The sequence below is a fragment of the Emydura macquarii genome, unplaced genomic scaffold, assembly GCF_026122565.2.
Source record: "Emydura macquarii macquarii isolate MOO-44397 ecotype Brisbane River unplaced genomic scaffold, CSIRO-AGI_Emac_v2 contig_719, whole genome shotgun sequence".
NCBI classification, from domain to species: Eukaryota; Metazoa; Chordata; order Testudines; family Chelidae; genus Emydura; species Emydura macquarii.
In genome coordinates, this window is record NW_027130856.1 from 11146506 (window position 1) to 11168254 (window position 21749).

Sequence of the window (21749 nt, forward strand, 5' to 3'; positions counted from 1 at the left end):
AATGCAGTAATCTACCATCAGACTACAGTGGGGCTCACCCAGTCCAGCCTTTGGGTGTGCTATTATATGGTTTCCATAAGTGGAAAAACATTTTACCTTTTCCTGAAAATATTATACGCGTATAGCACTTGCAAAATGCATCTCTTTTGCATGTGAATAAATCCAATGTTCATATTGGTTTTTTTTGACTCAGAAACATTTATTCAGGATGTATTGAAGGACCTGAAGAAACACAAGGTAAATGTGGATAATCTTAGCCCACTGGAGCTTGACGAGATGGCTAATATTATTGCTGATGCCATTCAAGTTGTTGATGTGGAAGAAGAAAAACAAAATGGAGCTGGAAAGTTTGAAGAAGAGAGAGCAGAAGCAGAAATGAAGGAAGTGGATGCCCAAGGAGGGGCAGATTATGAGACTGGACTAACAGATGCCAATGTTAATGTACAAGGTACTAGACCAAAAAGATTAACATGACAAAAAGCAATTAACTGTCATTTTTCCTCTTTATTTTGTACTTTAGTAGTATGGTCTCTGTCTCTCTTATTCATTGATTTTTAAGGAAGACAGGGAGGGAAAGGTTTTGTAGTTTTGCCAGAGGTTGGGAAAGTTTCAGTCTTCAAATTCTCTTTTTACAATGTAGACAAGATAAAGAATGTGTCTGTTTGTCAGCTCTGGATCTTCAAGCTCCATAGAGATTATAAAAGGTAAATTGCTGTATGTTGTTAGGCCTCATTTCTCATTCTTGAATGAGATTTTTAAACAAAATGATAATGAAAAGAATGTTTTTTATTCCAAGAATCTTGTTTTTATATATATAAATGATAAAGCAAAAATTATGAACCCTATTGTGTTTTACAAGTAATAATTCTTTTGGGTACCATAATTCCATGCAGACAAAACTCTCTCAGACAAGCAAACATATACAAGCAACTTCTTCCCTTTCCTGCTTAGGAAACTAAGGAGATTCATTACATTTATTTGGTTGTGTTTGAACACAGATTCTTGGTGGTCCAGTAGTCAGTAATCCAGCTACTGTGGTTGCCATTAAAAACTTTACATTTACTATACAGCAGGATATGTACTGTAGTTTCTTCTTACTCCTCCTGTATGGTGGGAAATACTGCAGTATCTCATATACTACCACTGTGTGGTATTTTGTGGCAAATATCAACTTTTAAGTTACTATCTTTTATTTGTTTGCTTGATTGTTTGTTTGTTTGTTTGTTTATTTAGGTTTTTTTTAAGGGATCAGAACTCTTGACAGTAGGGATATAGTCCAAATTCCTGCAATATGGATTTAAGGAAATTATGATATTTTACTGATTACTACCGTGTCTGCTTTAAAATGAAACTGTGCTATGGGTTTGTCCTGAGTTACACTGGGACAGATTACTGAGATACAGTTCTTAATCTTTTTGTCTAAGAAGGACCAATGACTTCAGGCAGTGATGTAATTGCAAAGTATGACTATAATTTAACTGACTGATGTAGTTAATTTCTGAAGTCTCTGCAGCGTATACAGAAATAAGTTTTTTTGTTTCTTCACAATAACATAGTCATATCTGTGTAAATCAACCAAAAAGCATGTGCACAATTAATATGTTGCTGTCTGTTTATTTATATAATTATGATATTCCTGCTAGCTAGAGTTATTTTACTGATTTTTTTTCTTAGGCATAGGTAAACAGAAGTAGAAAAATAAGCAATAACACTGCATTGCTTTGCTATCTAAAACAGCTAAAGGAATAAAACTGAACTATAGTTTTACTTTATCTTTTCAACTAGAACATCTTAATGTTTAATTTACAGTAAAGAAGCAATCATTAAAAACACATGAGTAGTCTGTGTTTTAAACACAAATTTATATATTTTATAACTACATACATACCTTGTTCTTGTCCTACAGATAATGGAGGACATGAAGAAGATGCCAGAGCTGATAAAAAGGTAAAGTAGCAATTTGTTAAAACCAAATGTTCCACACTATCATATCAATAATTATTTCTCTGTAGCTTTATGTTGAGGCACAATGTCTCATTCCTAAGAAATAAAACATTCAAGTAGATATATTTATTTACAAAATGTACCTGCTCGGATTTATACATGAATGCAAATAAATTGAATACACATTTAATTAAAATTTAACTAAACTGAGAACCAAAAGAAAAAAATCCCAATTTAATATCCTCTCAAACAAAAGCTTGGGAATAGGTCCTGAATGTCAGACAAACTCAGGCTCCCTTCCCAAAGGAAGTGAATTCAATCACTGAGAAATCTCCTTGAAAATATCCTTCCACCAGCCCCTCAAATGTCAAATATGGGGAATGTTTGCAATAGTGACTTGGGTGACATCTCCTGTTGAGATGGAATATGAATAAAGAGGCTCTCTCTGAGGAAACTTTTTAGCAGGAAAACTGATGACACCTTAAAGAAATATCAAGGATTGAAAATTGACATCCATTGGTTAAGCTTTTGTATCTTTCACTACCCCAGGCAGAGATAAAATCTGCTCAAACTGTTGAACATGAGAGGAAAGATTTTCAGGACTCATCCTCTTTTGGACAGACAAGCCAGGTTCCAGAAAGACAGTTTGACCCTAAATTGTGACACCAGATTTGGGACCCTCAGCTAAGCAGCAGATTTGAGGATATTTTTGGGAGCCTTGTGTCAGAACTTGTGGACTTAACTCATTCCCTAGCCCTTTTGAGTATCATTGATTCTTTTTCTGGGTTGCTTGAAGATGAATTAACTCAGAGAAGAGTTTTTGCAAACCAAAGTGAGAAATTCTGTGCAATGTACTATATCAACTGTTAGGTTGTAGCTAGGTCTACCTTAGTTTGTCAAGAAGCCAACCATAGTGTGTTTATAACCAAGTCTCACCAACAGCTGTCCATCTACCAGGTAAGAAGAATACACTAGTGGACAAGTTCAACTGGAATATCAGCCATCCACATGCAATTCCTCTGAAGAACAAAGTGCAGCACATACTGTTTCACCAATGGCGTATTCCACAAATAGTTCTTTCAGCAACACCTTGAATAGAAGAGGTGACAGAATGGAATACAGCCTTACACAAGATAACTTTAGATGGGGTTTATAAGCAACCATCCTACACCACTCCTTGGGATAGCCCTAGATATAGCAAAAAATTATGTAATGAACGTAGCCCCCTCTGTGAATTTTCCATGAATATATCTTGATTTTTACTTATTTGTTCATTATTTGACTTCATTAGACAAATCGGTTCTGTGCATATATCACAGTCTATGGATTGCCCATAAGCTACTTGCCACAGCAATTTGCTAGAGACCATTCACTATTCATGCAGAATAATTGGTCATTTAAGTCACATGGTATTGTTTCTGCTCCTTATGTGCTAACTCTGAAAAAGCTATGCAGTTCTTTACAGTATCAACACTCATGCAAATACATATTCATCAAAGTAATTTACATCCTTTCTCATTTACATGAACTTTCTTGAGGACAAAGTTTGACTCTCATTAATATTCACAAAACACAAGGGACTATAAATACTACTATATGTTGATTTTGAGTTTTTGTTTCTAAACAAATATTTGTGAAATCCTTTTTACCTTATTCTCCCAGTTCTGCTCTAAGATGTCTCAGAGAACAAAGGTAGTCAAGCTGAAAAGAGATATTTAATTTTTAAACAACATAAGTCTTACAGTTAACTTAACACTTGCATATAAATCTTACAAAAATATAAAACCTCCCACAATATATTGTAGGCTTTGAAGATTCTTTTCATATTCTGCTATCGTTTTATTTTCAGTAGGTAAATATATTTACATATACTCTTTCAACCTATAATCAGATCCTGCAAACACTTTCTTACATGAGTGGTCCCAATCACATGACTAAGAGTTTGCAGGATTGGGTCCAGACATGGTATGTGATAAGTAGACCCATACTTCCATGTGTTTAATGTAACAAAGAACTCTATTCTTTTAATACAGGAGAACAGTTTAGATGTAAAACCAGTAAACTTTCAGAATGAGAACGCATTAACTGAAAACCTGCCAGATGAGCCTGTGCCTGAAGAGTCCTTTAAGACTGAAACCAAGAAGTCAGAAGACTCAGATTCTTCCTCTTCCTCCTCAGAAGAAATGAAAGTTGGGGTTGAAAATGTAAAAAGTGAGACTTTCTCAAGGGAACTGACAGCTGAGAAAAAAACTGAATCTGAACCTGACTCTAAAGACCTGACTGAGATCCACTACTGGATTAAGAATTCTTTGATGCAGGATGAAAGTGCCAATGAGGAACCTCAAAAAAAGATGGGAGAAGGCCTACAGCTAGAAGTGATGTCTTCTGAGGAGGAGAATTATGGCTATATTGTGACAGAGAAAGAGTGAGTACAGTAGCGAACGAATTGCATTTTTTTTTAAATGGGGAAATGTAGAGTAGTTGTAACTGATGAAATATGAATATAGAAGAGGAAGATGCTATTTACTGTGCCACTTAACACATCAGAAACTCTTTGTTGGCAGGCAGCTCAGTATTTTGATGGAAATATAAGAGAGTAGAGCTGCTATTCAGTCTGAGTAGAAGATATACAATATGTAGGCCCTTTACTTACTTCTCACTGAGTCCTCTGATGTTCCCGTGATCTGCACAATATGTCAGTAAGTGTATTTATGGGAAAGGATGTGCACTTTAAATATTTGACTTCAAAGTAGCCTAAATATCAATGCCTGAATCATTCTTCAGAAAAATGATACACAATAACAAAGCACAACATTTCCTCTGTGGTTCCATTTTGATATGAAAATAACACAATCCAAACATCACATACACAGCTAGTTCAGAAAGAAAGACCTAATGATTTCAGGTCATGTCACTAATGAATTTGACATTTAATGCTATACTTCAAAAAGGCAGCTTTTTTTTTTTCATGTGAAACACAGTGCTTTAAAGAGGGGAAAACATTTGGAAACTTAGAGTTTAGACTTTTTATTTTTTTTACTTATTTCCTGAATAAAAAGTTTGTATTTTGTTAATGGCTCCCCTCTAATGGTGTTGAAAATGAGTAACTGCTAGGGTAGAGGGGACAAATGTATGTTGAGCACCAATATAGAAAGTGTAACTGATACGTCTGTAATGGTGCTGAAAATGGGTTGTCTACAATAGTTAAAGAAAGGCCAGGAGGGGACCCATTGTTGACAACCACTGCCAGCATGCTGTTTTTCTAATGTAGACAGGGCCATATGGAGCAATTGAACGAGAAGCACATGGACGGTCTAGCTAAGGGTTTGAACAGAGTTGTTTTTCTTGAATTTTGGTTCATTAGATCTTTTGCTTTTTGAGATTAGGCAGGTAAGCAGTAGTTGTTAACTATTTTCTGCTGGGAAGTGGGGATACATTTAAAAAATTATACATTTGAACAACTGTCCTCTTTTTTCATATCTTTAGTACCTTTGCTATGGTATTACGTTCTCCTACTATAAATCTTAGAGTGATTGTTTGTAGTGAACCAATAGTAACAAACACCATTGCCATGTTTTGAAAATGCAACAAATGTCCTCTACAATGGGATATCGCTACAAGTATGTATTGTGTTGGCATACATTCATACCTAGAGAGAGACACACACATTGGAACTATAGCTAGAAAGATCTTTAATCCACCTGGTTATCTGTACTACAAATGGAAAAATGATTGTGCTCCATGAGATTCAAAACATCTATTTTACATCTGATCCATTATCCTTTGTGTGTGTGTGTGTCTTTTATTTTTGTTTTAAGGTTTCCATTGAACTCTGAAACATTCAAATATTAAAAAATAGTAAAAAAAAATAAAAATAAAAAATTATAGGGCTCAAGAGTAGGGTTGAAATTTAAAGCCTGTTTCAAATATGTCTGCATTTTGGGGCAGTGCGCGGTTAGGACATTCAAGGTTACACAGCTAATATTAAGATTTAATTTATTTAATTCGGTTATAATTTGTACACAGTAAACGGACCAGCGAAATGCAATCTCAGATGTAGTGCCTAAATTTAGAATATTATTCTCTGTATATTTTATAGGTTTTTTTCCTTCCCCATTAAGCTAAATATTGCTGTTCATAATATGTCAGGATTTTTATTGGCAAAACCATTGTGTAATGATGAAGCTTCATTTCTACAGCTGAAACCAGTAGTCAGCTGGCAAAAAATGAAAAAAGTCCTACATATTTATACACTGGGGATGATAGCTTGAGGTTTTTTTACATTCCGATCTCAAAATGCAACTGAAAAGATTGCACTCCGTGGTATAGTTGACAGATGTCAGAGGTGATTCATTCACTATTAGATTCTCAGGCTTCCTTCACTTTCCAAGTGTGACCCAAGGAAATATTTAAGATTGTGGCATTGAACTCTAAGATGCCAGCTTTTAATTGTGCCACAAAGCAGAGAGAACATTTCCATGTAATTTTTAAAGAAAAGATTTGTGAAAGTTTAAAGACTTGTCATAATGGCAGCCTGGTTGTCAATAGCAAGAACAATAGGTCACTCCTGCTGTTTGTCTAGTGACCTTTCAGATGCTTAGAGCAGTACAATCTATACCAACCGTACTATCCATCTGAGCTAATCTTAGGAACAAATTGACAGTTTGTGCAGGCAATTGTCTAGCAAATCCTCTCAGGTGCTGCTTCAGCACTTTATTATGGTGAGAAACCAATCAAAATGGGTTATTTTCTTTATTTACTGTTTGTTCCCTTTAACAAAATTGGAACTACTTCTGTAGATGCTTTTTGTATGGGATTTGTCTCTTCCTAGAAGTGTAACTCTTTCTGCTAATTGTAGGTCTGAAATTCTATGGCAAATATACAAGAAGAAGAAATAACTTTAAGGAAGTTATTATATTTTATAAGTTTTTAACTTTTGTGCTGTAATTATAAAAATTTCTCATATTGTGGCATGGAGGCATTGACACTCCAAAATTAAGGATAAAATGGATTTAGTCTTTGAGAGGGCCGTATACTTTCTTTGGGTCCCAGATGTATTCCTGGTCAAAATGAGACAGCCACCCAAGCAGAGTAAGGACTTGACCCTAGGTCTCCTACCTTTCTGGAAAGTGCCCTAACCATTGAGCTATTGGCTATTGTGAGGGGAATGTGTGCGTATTTGAGGGGGTGGGGAAGAGGTGTGGTTTTTCTCTTTTTTTTTTTTTTTTTTTGCAAAAAACTTGAAAAGGTCTCCATGCCATCCTGATACAAAACAAGACAAATTTTGAAATCTCGAAAGGTTTTGCAAGACAAAAAATAGTTTCCCACCCAGCTCAACTCATCAGATTCTGTTTAAGTAACTGCAAGCTGCTAGGTGCTCAGCAGTTTGAATTATCAGGGTCTATACAGATTTGTATGTATGGTGTTGGGAAACTATTGGGGTTGGAAAAATATTGGTCCATGAGTTCAAATCTCAACTCTTCTGCAGATTAGCCTTAAACATTCTGTGTGCTTCACAGCCTTTATTATTGAACCAGGCCTTAGGTGTCATTTGCACCATTTTTCATTTGGTGTATGGTTCTGGAAAATTGCACAAGGTTACTCTGAGAACAGATTTCATCTGTTCATCTAGTAATTATCAGAAGACCACCATGATGGATGAGTGGTTTTATCCACTTACTATATTGAAAGGTTAGGTTAAATGGTTGGCCATACTCTCTCTGTAAAATGAGGTTATCCTGCATGCCACCTCTGGAAAGCACTGTGAAAAGTGCAGCTGAATGATACAATCTTTAATTACATGATCACAGGCTAATTGTTTTATAGGAGAGTTATCTGGTTAAGATACTAAACTCGGTCCCAGAATATCTGCATTCTCTTCTTGTGCTATAGGTTTCCTGAACAAGTCATTAAAACCAAACTTTTCAGAGGCAGACATTCACTGTTATTATCTTTAACCATTTGTTATTTGTGCCATCTTAAAATGATTAAAATATCAACTGATTTTTAAAAAGGAAACCTTAAATTAAAATAAATAGGCAAAAAAGGAATCATGATACCCACTGCGATGAAGCTGGACTGCTATGGTTTGTAATCCTTTGTTCTTCTTTGAGTAAGAACATAAGAGTGGCCATACTGGGTCAGACCAATGGTCCACCTAGCCCAGTATCCTGTCTTCTGAGGGCCAATTTCACATGCTTCAGAGGGAATGAACAGAACAAGTAATCATCAAATGATCCATCCCATTCGCCCATTCCCAGCTTCTGGCAAACAGAGGCTAGGGACACTTCAGAGCATGGTTTTGCATATAGTAGATGCAGATGTGTATTCCACTTAGATGTGTGTGTGCTGGAGCTAGAGACTTTTGTCTAGGAGTACCAGTAGAGGAGCCACACTCATGTCTTCTGGCTGTGGCCCCTCCCCTGGCCATATGAGATAGCTCAGCCCCAACCTCCCTCAGTTCCTTTTCACTGCCTGTGGCTGGAGACGGAGCTCTGTGTGGTTGTCAACCTCACATTTAGTCTTAGCCTAGCTTATTGTATATACTATAGTTAGTAGTGAGTAGATGTGTTAGTTGATAGTGTTCCCTGGTGAGGTTTAAACACTGTCCTTCGTGTGGGGAGGGTTGATCGCCAACAGCAACCCTCATACACAGTGTTTGCTTGGTCTTGGCAAGGTCCATCTTAATGAGCATTGTTTGATCTATAAATAATTTAAAAAAAAGACTCAGGTGGTGTGGGATCTTCACCTCAGGAGCACCTGTTTGAACAGACCATGTGGCCTGATCCGGTACCAAAGCCCTCCTGGGGTCCAAGATTGCCCTCAGGCTTGGAGAGCACTGCTACCTCTCGTTCCAGGGTAGGTGCCTCACCAAAGAGGCGGAGGAGCCATTCTCCATTGTCGGCGCTGAGAATAAGGTCTCATAAGACCAACCAACTGGGACCATTCCAGACTCCTCTGCCTCCCCCAGGAAAAGCATGGACCAGCATGGGACCAGTTCTGGAACGAGGGTTGGCACAGGTTCCTTTGACCCTTCCCTGGTACCAAGTCAGAAGGGAAGGAACTCTGTACCATTGACTCTGGTTCGGGCCCCTGGGTGTCTGTTGAGTCTGGTACCGATGAGGGAGATGCTGAGACGGACTATGTCCATGTCGTCCGCATACCAGGCAATCACAGACCTCCTCTGCTTTTCATCCCAACCTCACTTTTGGTTCAGGACTTTCCCAGGACTCCGATGAAGTGAGCTGCTGAATCTTCAAGTCTGTCAACACCATATCCAGATACTCCCCTTCCTGTGATGGGGATGGAGCTGGTACCGGAATTGGTGCAGGGTATCTCAGCTCCAGGACCCTCTTTGGACTTGCAAAATTTGGTGCCACAAGCTGTTCCATGGCAGCTCTCACCACCTTTGACATCAAGACATTCGAGCACCCCAGTACCACTGTTTGCACCAAGACCGACACTGCCTGTGGCAGTGGCATGCTTGGCACCTTCATCAGGGAACACCGATTCCTGCCTTGTTCTGGGTGATGGATGAATTGGACCGACTATTGGCTCCCTCGGGCATCTCTCCACCCATGTCGCCAAAATCTCAGGGCTTTCATTCTGAGTCTGTGTATCACCCAATACTCTGCATCACCCATTGAACTCTGGGGGCTGCCAATGAACCAGTATGGCTCCCAGTGTTAGAGTGTGCTCCATGCCTGGGAGGGAGGTCCCTGGTTCAGCCCTACTGGCCACCAATGCCCTACCTGTATCAGGGCCTTTGACTTAGTGGGACACTCCTTGTTCACAAAGATCCTGCTCTTTGTCCTATTTGAAGCCAAAGTCACCCACCAAGTTGATGGTGGTCATTTTGTGTCAACCTCAAGCCCGGCCATTGGTGGTCTTCCTTTCCGCAGAGCTGCTGGAATTCTCCCTCCTAGGTACCTTGTCTTGGGAGCAAGAGCCAGTTTTGGGTCAGCCGAGATGATGCCATGCTGCCTGGTTCATCCTCCCCTTCTGTTCTGGAGGACTTTAAAGCATACTAGGACCTTTTACGCTGTGTAGCTGTATCCTTGGGCATCCAGGTGGAGTTCCTTCAAGAGAACACACACAAACTAGTGGACATTTTAGAGTCCACAGTCCCCGGGAGAGTGGTCCTCCTGATCAATGATGCGCTCTAAGCTGGCAGGAGCCAAAGTACTGTTTTGTTCCCATGCAGGGATTTGAGGGGTTCTGTTCCCACACAACCCCGAATTTCCTGGTCGTAATGGTGGTAAATGACCCAGCAGTGTAGGTTCAAGTTTACCCCCAAGAACGGAGATTCCAAGTGATTGGATCTTCTGGGAAGGAAGGTCTAGATCTCATCATCCCTACAGATGAGGATCACAACTCAACAAATTATCCTGACCAAGTATGATTTCCTCAATTGGTCAGCCATGGCTAAATTCGAGGACCAGTTGCCTGAGACCTTGCATGAAGCATTCCAGGTATTTTTTTTGGAAGGCTGGGTGGTGGCCAGCATGTTCTGCCCTTGATGACTGGTTGCTTAAGGGAGATTCCAGAGAGGAGGTTCTCACCCACGTCGACACCCCATTGCATTTGATCGACCATCTGGGATTCATTTAAACTCATATAAAGTCAACTTTGTCTCCCATTCAAAAAAATCAAATTCATTGAGGCCTTGTTAGATTCCACAAGGTTGAGGGTGCTGCTGTCGACCAATTGCATCCAATCAATTTGAAAGATCTGCCTCAGTCTGCAATCTCAGCCCTCGATGGTCTACATGTGTCTGAGCCTGTTGAGCCACATGTCTGCTTGCATGCAGGTGGTTCAGTTTGCCAGATTGCACCTTTGCCCTCTTCAGATGTGGCTCAGGACAGTTTACTGTGTTGCCCTGCATTCTGTGGACAGGTTGGTTCACCTTCCCCCACTAGTCCTAGGTTCCTTCCACTGGTGGAAGTATGCAGTGTGTGCCAAAGAGTATACTTTGCTTGGTCCTCTTTGGCCAAGTCAGTCGTTACTGATGCTTTCCTTCTGGGCTGGGGGCACATCAGACTCATCGAGGGTGTAGAGCCTGTGGTTGAAACAGGAAACCTCACTCTTTATTAAAATGTTAGAACTTCAGGCCTTTCACAATGCATGTTTTGCCTTCTGTGACCACATCAGACACTCAGTGGTTTATATACTTACCTACAATATAAGCACAATGTGAACAAAGGGAGGCAGGTGTGTTCCAGGTTACTCTGACTAGAATGATCAACCTGTGGCAATTTTGCATCAAAGAAGACATCACTCTTTTGTGATGACATCATCAGTCTTTTTGCCAGGGGTGCAAAATTATCTCATAGACCATCTCAGCAGGGTTTTCTCCCTGAGCCAACAGTGGTCCCTGAAGGAGAGTGTTCTCCAGGTTCTCTTTGCAACATGGGGCATCCCCATGATTGACCTGTTTGTGATGAGGGAAAACAGGAAGTGTCACCTGTTCTGCTCTCGAGGGGGCCTCAGGCCGGGCTCCCTCTCCGGCGCCTTCCACTGCAGCTGGCAGTTGACTCTTCTGAAAGCCTTTCCATCTATTCTGGTCATTCTTCAGGTCATTCTCAAGGTCAAACAGGATCGAACCAAGCTCATCCTCATTGCTCAGCATGGCTGGGACAGTATTGGTTCTCAGATCTCCTTGCTATGTCAGTTCAACCTCCCATATTGCTTCCTCTCTATTCTGACCTGCTCACTCAGAACCATGGCCGCACCTTTTATTCTGCAATCAGCTCCCTGCCAGGCTGGTGACTGGCTAAATGAAGAGGAAGAGCAGTGCTTGGAGGATGTCCAACAAGTCTAGAAGGCTTTTGGTGTGATGGAATTGAAGGGAGTCAGGACAGCACCGCTGCATAGAGCCACAAGGTGTGAGCACTCCCTTGAGATAAAAGTCTTGGTCTCTGGCATGCTGGGCATGCACACACCTAAGTGGAATACATGTCTGCGTCGCATATTGAAGAACCACAGTTACAGTAAGTTCCATAAATCTCCATCATAGGTTTTTATGGCCCCAAGGACCATTTGTGATCATCTCGTCTGAACTCCTGTATAACACAGGCAATATATTTTCACCCATTAATTCTTACAGTGGAGGTAATTATTTTCCCTATTATGTAAGCCCAAGAATTTGTGATTGAATGTGAATTTACTAACTTCCTTGGTTAGCTGTCACAATGGTTAACTGTCTTCACTATCAAAAAGTGTTTTCCAGACCTCACATTATTCTTGTAACTCTTCTCTGAACCAGCTTTAATTTTCCAGCATGCTATGCACAATAAAACAGTATCCACTTCACATTCCTCAGGATTAAACTGTACAATAACACAATGTACATCCAACATTCCTCTGGATTAAACTGCAGAGCAAAATCTTAACTCTGACCACATACTTTCCCATGGGGAAATAGCACATCATGTAGTTCACTAGTGCACAGATATCTACTAGACATGTATGTTGATGTTGTTGAGGAACAGTTTTGTACAAAGCTGCCCTAATGAACTGGAATTATATGTAAATCAAAAAGAGTAACTTTTCCTCCATCGAAGAGTTAGGTGTAGACTATGGTGGATTTCTATCTTCCTGCCTTTCACTCCATGGAGGAACACAATGCATGTGCAGTGAACTGCAATTTGATTATATGCTCTGCTTTGAACATGATTAACTTTTGTTTTTCCAAAATCTGACAAAAGCGATATACTAAACTGTGGCTCTCCACTTTTTACATGCCATGGACTACTTCACAAGAGAGAGATCCACTCATGGATCACCTTTTTAACCCAGTCCTCCACTGCTTGGTTCTCCTGATACTGTGTAGGATGAAATCTTAGGAAGGGTTCCGTGAAATATCCCTGGACCACATTTGGAGACTCACTATATTAAAGTTACCAAATATAATTATGATATAACTATATTTTCATACTGTATTAAAGTTACCATAGCATCATATCAAACACCATTATAATGTTTGTAAAATGTCAGAAACAGATAAGTGTGTGTGTGTGGGGGGGAAATTTAGTAAAATTTTCATAGAGTATAAATTATGTACCATGGCTTTCAGTAGTTATTATGTTAATATGACAGAACTGATCCACAGAATTATTCATCTGTTAGAAAAGAGGTACCCAAAATTCTCCTATTCAGGAACTGTGTAGCAATTTGTCAAGAGGGTAAAGACCAAATCTAGTTTATATATGAATTTTGCATACTATTAAATACATATATTTACATATGTACATATTAAATTTATATATTTACATTGCATACTATTAAATACATCCCTAGAGGAAAATCCAGTGCAAAATTTTGAATTGATGCAGGTGGTGGCCAGTTAGTCTTTGGCCCAGAACAATCATAACTTTGGTGTTTTAGTCCCTTGAAACAGTAAAGACCAGTGAAAGGTTTTTAAGGAAATCTACCGAAATTTCCACTAAGGCCACAATATTTACTTGTACTTATACTGGTATATTTTTGTTAGTTCGATACAGCTTGTTGGTTGAGTTCATCAGTAAGATACAATTTAGCCACGGAGGTCACCGATTCTGTGACTTTAATGAAATTCTGTGACTTCTTCGGCTTCAGCCCTTGCTGCAGTCACTGTGGTGGGGGCTGGAGCTGACAGCTGCCGTGCTTGCGGCGGAGGCTGGGGCCTTCCCCTGACCCCTAGCAGCAGGGCTCAGGTTTCAGTCCCCCCTGGAGGTCAGCTCCTCCCTGTTATTTTTAGTAATAGTCACGGACAGGTTGCAGGCTTCCATGCACGTTTGGTTATTGTCCGCGACCTGTCCATGATTTTTTCTAAAAATAAGCATGACAAAATCTTAATCTTATTCATCAGCAATAACCCATCTCCCTCTAAAAAACACAATCCCACCCCCCACAACCAGAGGCGAAAAAGCACAAAGCTATTAGAGAAGGATAATAGGCTCAGCTTCTGACCTACAGTAATCATCAGACATATGTGAATGACATGTATGCTACATGTAACCCTTCTGCGAGGTGTTGATGGCAGCAACAAGGGCCAGGTCCAATATTTAGAGGTTCCTCTTAACAATACAAAACAGAACAGGCTTGAGCCCCCACCCAGTACTTCCCCAAATTACTATGTCATCATGTTGGGAGGATTGAGTCTAAGGCTGGCAGTATCACCTAGTGGCAACATTCTGGACTGTGTCACCGAATGATGAGAGGCCCTGGCCATTTTGCCTAGCAGCTGGAGTCAGCAGTTGTGCCGCCCAATGGTGAGAATCTGCAGCTGTTTCATTCAGTGGCGAGAATCAGTGGATGCTTTGCCTAGCGTCTGTAGGCATTGGCTCAGTTGCCCAATGGAAAGAGTCAGTGGCTGCTTTGCCTAGCAGCTGGAGTCAGCGGCTGTGTCACTCAATGGCAAGAATCAGTGGCTCGGGGGTAAAGGAACCCGGGCCCTCCCTGCTCCACCAGGTTCCAACTCTCAGGGCCCAAAGAAACAATAATTCAAAATGTGCAGCCTAGAGGGCAGGCGCCTCTAAGTCAGTTCCCTGTGCCACTTCCTAACTTGGCTTCAGTTCTCCAGCTGGTGCCACTGGTCTGTCTTGGGAACCCCCTTAGAGATCTTTTAGGGCACTCTCCAAAGGTCTCAACCTATCTGTGGCAGCTCATTGTCCTAAGCCCCCATGGCTGAAGGGCCTGTGTCAGCTTCTCTGCAGGAAGTTGCCACACCCAACTGCTCTCATGCTCTGTCTGCTCAGACTGAGCTGAGCTGCTTTTGAATTCTCCCTCTACTGTGAGCAAGCCCAGCAGGGTCAGTGGGGTGGGGCTTCCTGTGTCCAGAGCAACTCCTTAACCCTCTCTTCACCAGTCTGGAGTTTATACATCCTGTCACACATCACTGTACACTTTCACATCTACTATTAGCATCTGGCTCATTGTGCACTGATATACTTTTGGAGCTGAATATATTCCAAAAAGCAGTCTTAGGAAGCAGTATCTGCCAAATGGTGTGTTGAAAGTGCAGATATTAGGTATCTGTGTCCTAGGGGAATCCGTCAAAATCATGCTTATGCATCTAATTTTCAGAAAAATTTGGCTCCTGCCATTTCAGACTATAGTTCACTTCTTGTGGACAAGTAGAAGTGTTGTCTTTTTATGTTTTTGTTCAGCTCAAGGTCATACAGAGCCACAGTATCCCTCCTTTTTCTATACAATTACTAAGCAGTGATCCCAATTGGTTGGTTCTCTTATTCTCCAGATGATACCATTTCAGTAATGCTTCTAGCCTCTTTCTTAAGACTTGTGGAACATTTCATGTGACATGTACAATCGGTTCTGCATCTTCTGCCATATTTTGTATGTTACTGGGAGGAACCCATTTCCTGTGAATATATCTTCATATGATGCTATTAATGCTTTCATATCTGGTTCTATGTTTTGTTTCTGTCTCTCTATGGTATACAGCCTCTTAACAAGACCCCACGCATGTGTAGGTCCAAGACTGGCTGCTTGTCTCTGTGTACCACCACAAACTCTTATTTTGTCATTTTCCTTTTGTATCTAAGTGTCAGTGTGCACTCTCCCAATACTGGAATTGTACCTCCATTATAGTCTTTCACAGACACTTTTTACTCTTCCACTTTTATGTACTCCTTGCATCTCTCTTTCAGTTTCTGTTACCACCTTTACATGTGTCCCAATGTCTATCTTTTATGTGATGTATAAGTACCATCTGCGCACATTTAATCAGCCAATCTTTTGAGTTTTCAGTCTCCCCATTTAAGAACAACTCTTCCTTTTCAGCTGAAGAATCCCTTTCTGCACTTAATGCATATACTTTCCTGCTTTTTTTGTCCATTTTAGCAAAATGGCTTCATTTATTACAGTTTCCAAATATTTATCTGAATGATGGGCATTTTCCACACTCAGACTGGTTGCCTCATCAATGGCACTATTTCCTGCTTTCCATGTTTTTGTACTCAGACAACTTAAGTTCTGTTAATTTTTATCTTGCTGTCTTAGCTATGGTACTGGCAGCCATTTTCTCTGTGGCTTTCTCTAGGCTTTTTATTTGTGTTTCTGTTTGTTCTGCTGCTTGACAAATACATATTGCCCTTTCTAGCATCAGCTCCAGCTCCCTTAGTAACCGTGCATGGACTTTTTTTTCTGTATACCCAGGAGAATATGATCTCTAATGAGGTAGTCTTTTAATAGTCCATATTCACAGGACGGACTTTTATTTTTAAGTCTGTGACAATCTCCTTCATTGTTTCCCTTTCATACTGTGTTCTCAACCTGAACATATAAGTAACAAGTCTCATAAGTAACATTTTTTTTTATTCTAATATATTCATTATTTCTGTAACTCTTTCCTCTCTCTCACCGCCGCCATCTGTGTGAAATGCATTATATACAACTAGAGCTTCTGTGCCTGATGATGAAGAGCAGGGCAATGTTTTGCTCATCCTCCAGTTATTTGCCCCCGTGGCTTTCATATACAGTGCAAATTACTGTATGAACCTTTTCCAGGCACATTCAGCATTTCCCCTCATTCTCAGGGCCGGTGGGAGAGCTACTTGCAGTTGTACAGTGTCTGTAGAAGCCATTTCAATGTTACCTCTCACTGGGTCTTCCAGTCCTAGTACCATGTAGTGTCTTACTGCTGAGTAGATCAGTGTCAAGATAAACCCTTCATTGTTAACATATGTTATTACTATACATAGTTTAACAAACTTCCTACTACTCTGTGTACCTATTGAAGCTTTGGGGATGGGTGGGTGCAACCTTGCCCCCATCTAATGGCCCCTCCCCCTAGCCTAAGGGGAGTAGCTACCGGACCTAGATCTCAACTGAATGCGGTGGACAACAAATGAATAAACAGGGATGGGAGTGAGGGCCACAGAGTCAAAAGCAGGGATCCAGAGGTGGACACTGAGCAGAGAATCCAGGACAGCACTCACCTCTCCTTGAAGACATACAGGGAGTCAATGGATGAGGTATAGAGGAATTCTGCTTGGAGAAATGACCAAAAAGAGAATCAGAAATAGGTCCCATAGCTGCAGGGCACCTCCCCATGTCGCTGCAGCCTGCAAATGCCCTGTCCTATGCTTCTTTGTTTCTGCCCCAGTGGGAAGTGTGTCACAGGAAACCAAAGATTGCCTCTAGCTTGTACAGGAAGTGTGGCATCTCTTCACTTTCTGAAGGACTAACTCTAGCACAAATTTGATCCTGGAGGGGCTGAACTATGGGGATGGAGAGTAGTTTTGTTTCCATGCCTGCCCAGTTTCTGGAGTCTCTGCTGAGTGCCAGAAAGTGTTTTTGTGACATAGACACCTGTACACTAAAAACGGGAGTGAAATCAACTCATTTCATGTACAGGTGACCACCTAACAGCCATCAGAGGGTAAAATTCTAACTATTCATCTGTGACTGGCTGGACTAGGTCTGGAGGCACTCTGCTGGAGGCTCTGCCGCCCTGCCACACCCTGCCCCAGAAAAGGGCAGCAGAAAGGTCCTCCAAGCTGCCTATAGAGTCTGTGTGGGAAGCAGCCAATCAGAGAGACTGCAGGGAGCAGCCAGTCAGGGCCCAGTTAGGGCTGTGAAGAAGTGGCCCAGGGAATCATAGCAGCAACGCAGCGTAGTTAAAGGAACATGGTGCACGGCTACTATCTTTAGGGTCCCTGGACTGGGATCTGGAGCAGAGGGTGGGCTCGGTTCCCCCTCCCCTCCACCTGCCACCAGACACTGGGAAAATGGCCGGGACTTTGACACACCCCAGAAGGGGAACTGAACTTTTTTAGTGGCCCAGCCAGAGAACTGGGGCCAGAAAGGTGCTGAGAGGGTGAAGACATTGCTCCAGGGAGGGAACCCAGAGGCATCATTCTGTACCAGAGCAGGAATAATTTGAGAGCGCCCTGACGGGGCTGAGAGACAGTTCAAACCAAGGTACTGCAATAGGCCTTGCTGAATTGATTGAGGCATGAGCCCAGAGATAGGGCTGCAGATAGAGACATTACAGAGGGCATTGACAGAGCTCCTGTTAGACTTGTACCCTTGAAAGGGTTTGCTTTTTATTTCACACACACAGACTGTGTGTGACTCGGCCAGAGATCCGAGTCACCGAAGACCCACCCACAAACAGAGAGAGAGAGAGTGTACAGACATGCACACAGTTGACCAGGGGTGCTTGTGAGATGGGAGTGTGACCCAGTTATATCATCTTTGCTGAATTAAAACTGGCCATCTAGAGTTAAGAGGCATACTATTCCAATTCCAGTCTCTTTAGCCAAAGAAATGTGTCTCCTGAAGAAATTAATTCAGAGAAATCAGAGTTTAATTGGCTAACATTACAGTGATGAGGGATTAAGTCTTAAAAATAACATCATCTTGCCTAATTTAACAGTGCCTGAGGCTTTACATGCTTACAAAATTTTTTGTTTCTTTAGTTCATTCTTCCCTTGGATGATAGTGGTCAAGTATTATTTTTTTAGTTGGACTTTGTATTGTTTTTTCCCCCTTTTCTGTATAAGACCATTTAACTTCCCTGTAACAAGCAAGACACAGTCTAGCACAGTAATGGTAACTGAAACCCAGGTTCATTGTGAAGGGGTGTGTTAAAATGGGCATAATAATAGTATAATAGTTACATGTATTCATAAGAACTGTTTCCAGGATTTTTAGTCAAAGAATTATGTTTCATAGTAGGGAAAATCCTCTGCCACCTCCATCATTCAGTTTTTAATCCACCCTGAAATATTTTGGTAATTTCTTATCTAAATCTTAAAATAGAAGATGCCACAATTATGCCATAAATGGATTACTGTGTTTAGGATATTCCCAATTCCAGAAAACATGTTTCTAAAAATGACAAAGTGCATGTGTCCCTTCTCCCCTTTAATTTTTTAACCATGCCATAGCAGTAGATGGTGCAAGTACATGTTTGAAGTGAATACACCACAAGTATAGGCTGGTTTGGTGTTATATTTCCATAATAACTCTGGATAGCTGATCCTTCTCCACTTCTGCATTACTGTTATCTTTCCATGATATAGTAATCTCCATTGACCTTCATAGACTGACCACTGAAATTGATTTTTGCAAAGTGTCATCAGCGTTATAAATTGGTCTGGACTTGAATCTGTCTGTATTAAGAGATTTAAATTTCACACCTTTTGGTGACGGGAAGTGAAGGAACAGAAAATGTGCAAAGTGAAGATTTGTTGTATTGTCGAAACGTAAGTAAGCTTAAGAATGTTCAATATCCTAATAAAGTGTGGGAGGAAACAAAAATGGAGAAAACTGTAGCAAGATACAGTAAAATTGAAGTGTTCTTAAAATCATTACTTATAGAATAGTTATACTATTAGGCATTTCCCATCAGATTCTCCTAGAAGATCCATATCAAGGTATGACTCAATTACCACACACCTGCACAAATCCAGATTAAATGTGAGTCATGGAATGCTGTGGCTTTTTCCTCTCTAAAAATTAAAATATATCCTAGTTTACCCAAAGCTGCATACAAATCAAAGAAGGGTCTCTTAGCAATACTAACCTGAATTACAATCCTGCTCTGATTATTTACTCTGTATCAAGCTGTGTGTTTTAAGAGATGGAAAACTAAGTACAAGGAAGTTTACATTGAGACATCACTGAAAGGCTGACAAACTAAGATAGGCAAGGAAGGAATGTCACAGCACCATGAACCCATTGCTTGTGTCTCCCAACATTCCAACTAGAGGTGTGTGAACAACGGATACTTCAGTTCACTGTCAATGCTGAAGAGTTGAGGGAAAAAAATTTTGACAAATCAAAAGTTGGGGGAAAAAAATCTGGTCTAGTGAAACATTTTGTTTTACCCAAAAAGTCATTTTGAACTGAAAAAATCATTTAAAAAACATTGTAATTAAACATTTTTTACTTTTTGAGGGGAGGGAAGGGGATGGTCTTCTACATGAACAATTTGGTGAAACTGAAATGAATTCGTATAAGCTTGTGTGGACAGCGCTATGTCAGCAGGAGAGTGTCTCCCGCTGACATAGCTACCGTTGCTCATTTAGATGGTTTTATTATGATGGCGAGAGAGCTCTCTCCCGCTGACATAATGTGGTTACACAAGTGCTCTTACAGTGGCATACCTGTATCGGTACAGCTGTGCCACTGTAAATGTTAAGCGTAAACTAGCCCTATGCCCCAGTTCCACATTTGTAAAATGGGAACCATAGTACTTCTCTACATTCCAGAGGTATTGTGAGGATAAATACAGTAAAGACTGTGAGGCACTGGGATACTATGGTAATGGGGATTATACAGCTGTCTTGGATGGTTGGATAGATACCCCACAAAGTGCACATAGATACCCATACACATTATATATCTGTGATGGGCATGCAAAAACCAGGAGAGCTGGATTCAATATGGACATAGTTTGTTATGGAGGCATCAGCAGCCACTCCATAGCTCCAGGTTGCATTGAGATTTGCACATAAATCAAGATTCAAGCAGCCTTTGCAGATGACAATTGAGTAATATCTTTTGAAGAGGAAACATTTTTAAACTGCCCCCTTTTAAAAAAAATGTTTGTTTGAATCTGATCATTTCTCTGCCTCCCTGTAGCTACAGGACCACTGTCACCACAAACTCTGAAATTCACACACACTCATTCTCGTCCTAGCATCTTAAGGATAGGCCATTTTTCAAGTTTTTCAGTTTATTCAAAAGAAGAGTTCATCTTATTCCCCACTTACTTAATTTAATGCCAAAAAGAAATGCCAATGGAATTGCCCAGATGCACCAGTTATTGATATTTTCTAATGCTGGCTCCCTAACTTTCCTTCCCTGTCTCCTTCCATGGCTTCCAGCTACAGCTATTATCAGCCCCCTTACCCTACACCTACCTCTGTGCTCCAGCCATTGCCTCCCTGTTACAAGACAGGCTTCTTCAGAAGGACTGAGTCCAAGTCCAAAGGTCTGCTAAGTCCATCAGAATGGGACTCCCTCCTGAGGAGCTACAGCAGGTCCTCTTCAGCGAGAAGCTGTTCTTGAAGCAAAGCTGCAGACTGTAACACTAACCTCAAATACAACAGGAAATGAATGGGATGCTCTTTATAATTATTATTAAGGAAAATAAGTCATAGAATAAGGAGCACAGTGCTGCATTGGATTAAGACCTGGTTGAGTGTAAAATGATGAATCATGATGAACTGCGGCTTTTCTGAATGTAGAGAGGTTAGTTACGAGGTACCCTGTGGGTAAAAAGAACTATGGAGGATTTAGAAAAATCCCAGATGGCTTTAAATATTTTGAGGGATTCAGAGCACAATGGCGGATGAAATTCATCTTGGATTAGTGCAACAGAATAATATACACTAGCAAAAATAGGTTTTATAGAAAAAAGTATATTTAAAAAACCGACTCTTTTACACTGGGCTCTGGAAAATTTTGCGGAAAGGTATTTAGGAGTTATTTCAATTAGCTTAATGCAGGTATCTGCCTTCTGTGATATAGTTCCAGAAGTAGTTAAATAAGCAAGGAAAATGTAGTTATAAAAACAAATGGAATGTTTATGTGCATCAGTAAAGGGATAGAAAAACAATACATAAATTATAACAATTATAACTCTATCCAATTCTGGATGCTTCAATTTAAGAAAGATAAAGTTGAGATCAAAGAGGAGTAGAGAAAGGGGAATGTGGATGGTGTGCATTGTGGCACAAATTTTCAAACTTGAAGACTTCAAATATGTAAAAGGTTGTTATAAAGAGGTTGGTGATCAATTGTTCTCTATGTTTGCTGGATGTAGTACAAGAAGTAATCAGATCAGTTTG

The 21749-nt window shown here is 40.5% G+C and overlaps 1 protein-coding gene across 3 annotated transcripts in view; it reads left to right on the forward strand.

Annotated features, from left to right (window-relative positions):
* Nucleotides 1-230: 230 nt before the first annotated feature.
* The window catches only part of LOC137149236 (receptor-type tyrosine-protein phosphatase N2-like), a 299799-nt gene continuing 278280 nt past the window's right edge, over nt 231-21749 (forward strand). For all 3 annotated transcript variants that reach the window (XM_067542698.1, XM_067542699.1, XM_067542700.1), the window contains exons 1-3: nt 231-448; nt 1907-1947; nt 3978-4369. In XM_067542698.1, the coding sequence (XP_067398799.1) occupies nt 277-448; nt 1907-1947; nt 3978-4369 (605 nt within the window). In that variant the 5' untranslated portion in view covers nt 231-276. The remainder of the gene's footprint in view (nt 449-1906; nt 1948-3977; nt 4370-21749) is intronic.